General features: G+C 45.3%; 1 protein-coding gene across 1 annotated transcript; it reads right to left on the reverse strand.

Annotated features, from left to right (window-relative positions):
• Positions 1–2,168: 2,168 nt before the first annotated feature.
• Positions 2,169–7,982, reverse strand: LOC138980397 (nibrin-like). Its single transcript, XM_070353263.1, has 2 exons — positions 7,043–7,982; positions 2,169–4,537 (listed from the first exon to the last, which is right to left on the reverse strand). The coding sequence occupies exons 1-2, from the start codon at positions 7,898–7,900 to the stop codon at positions 2,552–2,554; spliced, it is 2,844 nt and encodes a 947-aa protein (XP_070209364.1). The 5' UTR covers positions 7,901–7,982; the 3' UTR covers positions 2,169–2,551.

The raw sequence follows: 7,982 nt of genomic DNA on the forward strand, positions 1-7,982 counted from the left end.
AATATGAGTATCTTAGTAATCAGAATAGAAATCCAACTAAGTTTGGATACCAAAACATTTACAATACCATAAATACAACATAGCTTCTTAAACTTTTGCTCTGAAACTATTTTTGGGTTTGTGAGAAGAACATTTTGACTTGTTATGTGTCAATCGTAACGGAAGACACAGTGGTTACATCATTTTTTTAGTCCAGCAGCCTCAGCTATGTGAGCAATAGCAATATATCCTTAGCTTACCATGCATGTATGTATAAAAATGTGATTTTGAGCCATTTAACACTTTTTATGTACAAAATATTAAGCATAGTACAGTGAAGTCCGGATGTAGTGATAGCCCTCGGGACCAAATTTTTTTATCACTACATCCGGACTATCATTACACCAGGACGTCCGGTTATTAGTGATATTTTTGTAGGTTTTATCACTACATCCGGACGTCCGGTTATAGTGATATTTTTGTAGGTTTTATTACTACATCCGGACGTCCGGTTATAGTTCTATTTTTGTAGGTTTTATTACTACATCCGGCCAATCGCTTGTAGTTGTAGTGATATCTTCAAAGCTTTTATTGCTACATGCGGCGGCACATTTGGTAAACTAGCCTCAAGGCAGTAACAAGGTGATTTTGGAACCACTATTGACTTCGTTTTGTGACGTTTCTTCTGTCGTCTTAGTCAGGCTTGCAAATGTCCTGTGTTAACCTACCCCCGTCCTGGCAGTTTAACAGCCGGTGTGTGTGTGCGTGTGTGTGTGTGTGTGTGTGTGTGTGTGTGTGTGTGTGTGTGTGCATGCATGCGTGCGTGTGTGTTTTAGCCTAGAGAGAGAGAGAGAGAGAGAGAGAGAGAGAGAGTGAGAGAGAGAGAGAGAGAGAGAGAGAGAGAGAGAGAGAGAGAGAGAGAGAGAGAGAGAGAGAGAGAGAGAGAGAAGGGCTACTTAGAAATAAGGGTTAAATGAAAAATTGTCAGATCAATTTTCCGCTTCAGGGTAAGCACAGTGCGTGGCTGGCTTTTGCTCGCCATTTTGGTAAAGGGAGATTACTCTCGAACATTATCACTACAGCCGGACTTTAGCTTCCCCGGGATTTGAAAATAGTATCACTACAAGCGCACTGTCACTATCCGGACTGAAAAATATCACTACAACCGGACTAAGTTAACAAAGAACATGAACAACTGGGACCGGGACCCAGAAATTCTATTACTACAGCCGGACTATCACTATATGGGTCTATCACTACAGCCGGACTTCACTGTACTGTGTCCTGCGTTACAGTTGACACACATAAATATCAAGCTTTGTCCTGGCATTATCAAAAAGGGATGCTACCAGTTATCTTTTAACTGTCAAAAACAGAATCCTAAAACAGTCAAAATGACTATATTAAATTTGCAAAGCTCTGTTTGCATTCTGAATTTTGCATGTGAATGTCCCATTTCAAGGATCACCTTTTGGCACAGGCTCATATAACGTGCGCCACAGACAAGACAGAAGTCGCAGCACAGGCTTCATGTCTCACCCAGTCACATTATTCTGACACCGGACCAACCAGTCCTAGCACTAACCCCATAATGCCAGACGCCAGGCGGAGCAGTTTGGGGTGGTCATTTGTTTGTTTGTTTGTTTGTTTGTTTATTTGTTGCTTAACGTCCAGCCGACTACGCAGAGCCATATCAGGACGAGGAAGGGGGGGATGAAGGGGGCCACTTGTCAAGCGATTCCTGTTTACAAATGCACTAACCCATTACTTGTGTCCCAGCAGGCTTTAGTAAAACTAAATTAATACCTACTGGAAGATTACCAGTTTCCAGTATGTTAAAATAGGCTTAACCTATCTACTGCTGGACTTACATCAGAACACTAACAGATTAAACTATACATGAATCGCGAGACAAGCGGCAAGAGAAGAGATTTTTGGAAAAAATACAGGTGAATGAGCAAGAAGGCAGAAAAAAGAAAAGAATTCATGAAGAAAAAGAGAGCATGACAGGAAAGAGGAACCAAAAATCTACCTAACAGCAAACTAGAAAGCTCCTGCGGTTCCAAAAACAGGAGGGGCCTTTAATTTCATAACCGCAGTGCCCCACTGCGGGAGGGGTGGTCATGACAGGTACTAAGGTTGATGGTCATTACCGAGAAATGTTCACCTTGGTACTGGTACAGTGGTAGGTTTGTTTGTTTAATCTACACAATCAGCCCTGAAAGTTAAAACAAAATGGTGTACTAGCCTTTGGCTATTGATACTGAACATTTACTATTTCGGATTCACTAGCCAGAGAGCAAACTTTACTAGCCGAACCAACAATTTGTTTCAGCAACTTTACTCACATTTGGTGAGTAGATGAACATTTCTAATCGCCAGTTACATGTTTCTACTTGCCATCGCGAGTAATACTCGGCCTGACAATAGTTCTAGCGTCTGCTTTTACTACCTTTGCTTTTACTGCCTTTGCTTTTACTGCTTTACTACTCGTTGAAGTTTTAGGAGCTCTACTCTAGCGTCTGCTTTTACCGCCTGCTTTACTACTCGTTGAAGTTTTAGGAGCTCTACTCTAGCGTCTGCTTCTACTGCCTGCTTTACTACTGGTGGACGTTTTAGCTCTACTGGGCGGCTGCCAGTTGAAGAGCTGTTCCGCTTCTCTGTCTCTCTGGCTCTGCTGAGACTCTGCCTCCTGCAGGTTCTTCAGCCAGTCGTCCATGGCCTGCCTGGACTCTGTGGAGTGCTCCACAAGGTCACGCCCGCCGATAATCCGAGGCAGCTGACCTGCTCCTACGTGCTTGACCTTACTGAACTTCTTGAAGTTGCAAACCAGCTGCCCCTGCCAACGCATCATGCCTTCCGGGACGTCTGATTGGTCGTCTGTCTGAGTCTTGTGTCGTCCGTTAGTCCCTGGGCGAACCACCAGGTCTTCAAACTCCACCAAGACAACCGGAGCGTCGATGTTTTCTTTTTCGAAGCGGGGGTTAACCTGCACCTGGTCTTCGATTGGCTGGCGCGTGGTGAGAAAGCCATGAGGTACGGGACCTGTGTGAGAAACGCTTGGCTCGTGATGTCCGTTCTGAGACTGTGATGGTCTCTCACTTCGCTGAGAGGAACGAGGCAGTGGGGCTTCAGAACTTGTTGACGCTAAGGGTGCCTCCTCATCACTCATGTCTTCGTTTCTTCTTCTTGAAATGGAAGCGGCTGTTCTTCCATGGGTCTGAGGTTTTGGAGATGCTGATCTTTTTGAAGTTTCCTTCTCCTGTTCAGGCTCAAATGCAGGAGATTGTGATCTGTTCCTTGGCTGTTTGCTTCTCGGTTCAGGTACAGGAGAAGGTGATCTATTCTTACGCTTGCTGGTTCTTGGTTCAGGCACGGGGGATGGAGACTTATTCCTGTGTCTGCTGCCTGTCGTTTTAGGCACAGGAGAAGGGGATCTACTCCTAAGTGTGCCGGTTCTTGACTCAGCAATAGGGGACGGTGATTTGTTGTTACGCTTGCTGCTTCTGGGTTGAAGTTCAGGGGAAGGCGATCTTGTTGGCTTCTCTTGCTGAGACTTGGGGGGAGCAGGGGAGGGAGACTTCTTGGTGCGTTTCTTGACAAAGTCAAAAGGATTGTCTTCTTCCTCCTCACTGGACACATCTTGCATCTTACGCTTCTTAGAGGGAGCTGGTTTTCTCATGGACACCACATCATCATCATCATCTTCATCGTCCAACAAGAGGACAGGTTTGCTGTCAGGTAGAGCTTCGAATCTCTCCTTCTTGATTTTTGACACTGCAGGCAATTCGCTGTCAAAAAGAACCTCTGAAGCCATGGTTGAAGAGGTTGGTGGATGAGAAAAGAGTGCACCACTTTCAAGTTTCACAGCAGCTCTGTTTCTACCCCTTGGCATCTGAGAAACTGCCTGCGATGTCTCTGTGTCAATAATCACTAAAGACTTTGCAGGTGATCTTGACCTTGTCTGACGCTTTGAAGCGGCCGCTGTTTCAGTTGCTTCATTATGAGCTGCAGGCTCACTGGTACCAACAGCGTCGCAAGATCTTGAAGGGACTGTTGAAGACTCATCAGGAAACGTAGGCTCCTCTTTGATGCTTTGCACAGTCGCGGAAGAGCTTGACCTTCCTCCCTTTTGTCCTTGACCTTTGACTTTAGGTGTCTCTTCCGTCAGACTCTCGGGCACTGTGAAAACTTCACCGCTCTTTATTGTCATACTTGGTCCGCTCTTGCCTGGTTGACTTTCACCGAAACCTGCAACTTCTCTTCCAGAACTGTCACCATGCTTCACTGGTACTGTCGCATTTCTACCACCTGTAAGTGTAACAGCACCCGGTTTTCTGAACGGCGCTTGATGACTGGCTTGACTGCCGATGTTGAGAGCTTGGGACGCTAGACTTCCCATCTGCGTGAGACTCTGGGAGGGCAGGGGCATCGAGAGGAGATGGCCGCTTTCTTTGTCGGCGTTGCAGTAATCTTCGGTGGAGCAGTAGAGAACAGCATAGCCCACCTCCGCGTCTTGAACCATGTGCTTGTCTTTCTTCTGGAGGAAAGTCTTAACCTAAAACACAGGAGACAAAAAGTATGGTCAGAGTGATTAATCCATCATCCATGTATACTTTTATTTATTTATATGGGAGATTTATATAGCGCTTTATATTTTAATTTCTGCCGTGTGAGATGGAATTTTTTTTCACAATATATCACGCATTCACATCGGCCAGTAAATCTCAAGCCATTACGGCGAATATTTACTTTTCACAGCCTATTATTCCCAGTCACACGGGTATTTGGTGGACATTTTTTATCTATGCCTACACAATTTTGCCAGGAAAGACCCTTTTGTCAATCGTGGGATCTTTAACGTGCACACCCCAATGTAATGTACACGAAGGGACCTCGGTTTTCCGTCTCATCCGAAAGACTAGCACTTGAACCCACCACCTGGGCTAGGAAAGGAGGAAGAAAATTGCTAACGCCCCGACCCAGGGTCGAACTCACAACCTCTCGCTTCCGAGGTAAGTGCACTTACCACTCGGCCACCCAGTCCCTATACAGCTTTACCCATTTAGAAAGTGAGTACCAATAGAATTGGACAAAATGTATTGAAACACAATGTGTTTTCTCTACAGGCTCTAGCACAGTCATTGTCAGCTGCCCCCCCCCCCCCCCCCCCCCCCCCCCCAATACTCTTATTTTAAATAAAGTATATTACCGGTGAGGGGAAAAGCTGCTTTTCCATCCAGAGGTTGTAGAATGGTGCAAGATCCAAACAGTTTTTGAGACTATCATACTCATAGTATCAGGTAGTTTCAGTTCACTTTCATCAGGCTAATTTAGTAAGTAGCAACTAGCATTTTGTACAACTAAAAATATGGGTTGTGGATATATATATATATCCACGGGTCCGTGTCTCTAGTCCCCAGGCTATATCCACGTCACTGACGTCATCGTCGCATGGCCCGAAGCCTCGCGTTGGCACTTTATTTAGCGCCATAATGTTTTTACCACGACACAATCAAGTCTTTTGACAACCTGTAAACTAAACTGAAAGCCTTTCAGGATCGTGCACTCAAGTGCAACTTTCAAAACGTTCGTCGACATCGATAGCAGTCATCAGGAATATCGCACAAAATATAGATTCCTATTATCCCCTAATGGGCATGTTGTCTCCGCAGGTCAGACGGTAGTGAATTGCCAAACAGCCCATGAGATGTCCAGTTCAAGCCTGGACCTTGTTTTTTTTTCCTTTAAAACAAATTAAAAATTTGTTGACCTATTTTTTCCCCCTCTAAACTTACCTTTCTTTTATTTTGCTCGACCCTTCTTTTCTCCAAAGCATTTTGTTGATAGAACTGAGATTGCAACAAAAAAGCTCACGAGAGGGGACTGCAATTTTCACCGGTCACAACAGTACGTAAGACGGCAGCCGGCTTTGTTTACATTTAATCACATAAACTCCCCTCTCCTTCCCTACAAAGTGCTGCTGCTCGAACTTTGGACCCTGTATTCCACTCATGGAGTCTAACTCGTTATTTAAAAAGAAATTTGACTTTTAAAATTTGACAGCTGACGTCCTGGTCATGACAGTGAAGTACCCAACCGAAAGCAGGAAAATATAAGGCGAGAGTAGTGTCCCTTTAGTACGATGACCACAGTGACGTGAATCCAGGTTTCCCAATTGCTTCGTTTCCGGCCGATTTATGTGGAGCACGTGATGCGCACAAAAAATATTGGCGGTCTAGAAGTGTCGTCTGCGCAATGATCGCGGCGGCGCCCGCGGCTTTCTTGACCGCCAAGGACGACCGCGCACGTTGTGATACGTCATTCGTTAGACCTCAATATGGCATTGAGTCTAGAGACATGGACCCGTGGATATAGCCACAGCCAAAAATATGTTTTCCTACTCTCCCCCTCATCCTCCTTGTCTGTGCAACCACACACATAGTGACACACACACACACATAGTGACACACACACACACACACATACCGGTAGTGACACACACACACATAGTGACACACACACACACACACATAGTGACACACACACATAGTGACACACACACATAGTGACACACACACACACATAGTGACACACATAGTGACACACACACACACACATAGTGACACACACACATAGTGACACACACACACATAGTGACACACACACATAGTGACACACACACACACATAGTGACACACACACCCACATAGTGACACACACACACACATAGTGACACACACACACACATAGTGACAGGCACACACACATAGTGACACACACACACACATAGTGACACACACACACACATAGTGACACACACACACATAGTGACACACACACACATATTGACACACACATATTGACACACACATATTGACACACACATAGTGACACACACACATAGTGACACACACACATAGTGACACACACACACTCTCTCTCTCTTTCACTCTCAAAATCCTCTCAACTATCATCAACCTTTCACTACCCCAACTCCAAACAAAATGCTGATTAAACAGTGATTCAAAAATTAAAGTTAAAGTTAAACTGCAACACATACTTTTTCAACCCAATCTTTCTGTGCCTTGCTGGTGACCTCCCCTGGCGTTGGATTCATCACCACTGTCTTGTCCTCGAGGAAGCCCTCAAGGTCAGCTGTTTTGGGGTCATCGGACAAAATGGGCACCCCTCCGCCAAGTTCCACGGCCATGCTGATTTTCTTGAACTGCTTCTCGCACAGAAAGTAGAACGTCATTCCAAGAAAAATGGTTGACCGCTCTGCTGTTGGTTGAAAAGACACACCAGGGCCGACCAATCGTTCCGTCACGGATGGTAGATATTTCTGTGGATCAGGTTTAGCTCCTTTTTCTCCATCATTCAGATATTTCACAAGGTCACGCAGGTAGTTGACAGTGACGATTGGTTTCTGTGCAATGAGCGCACAGACAGTTTTGATTGTCACTGTGATAGTTTTCATGATGAGAACACTGCAGTCCTTTCTCCAGTCGTTGGAGACATGGCCTCCGACCTGACACACGAGTGATCGCACGCCTTTTTTGTCCGCACCATCCAGACATGACGTGGTTACAACGAAAGGTTTATACACAACTCGATGTACAGATTTTGGAGTCCCGAGACGGATTTCATCTCCAGTCCGCAGCACTTTCTCTCCTTTGACTTTCACATTGTTGACAAAAGTACCGAATTTGGAAAGGTCTTTGAGAATGATCGCAGCTGGCTTGCCGAGGTTGGTAACGTTAGATTCTGGGTGGATGACTTGCAGAGAGGCATGTTTGCGACTTACACTCTGGTCATTTTCGATCACGATGTCACAGTCACGTCTGCCAAGAACGTACTCCTTTCCTGGCAATATGACAAACTTTCTGCCTTCGTCGGCAACGCACTGACAATACCACATCTTTCTTCAGTGTTTACTGAATCGCTCAAATCAAAAGAAGAGCTCTAAAAATCCATTCTTACGGAAGTTGTCGATTCCGCGC

This window comes from Littorina saxatilis, linkage group LG11, assembly GCF_037325665.1.
Source record: "Littorina saxatilis isolate snail1 linkage group LG11, US_GU_Lsax_2.0, whole genome shotgun sequence".
Lineage (NCBI taxonomy): Eukaryota > Metazoa > Mollusca > Gastropoda > Littorinimorpha > Littorinidae > Littorina > Littorina saxatilis.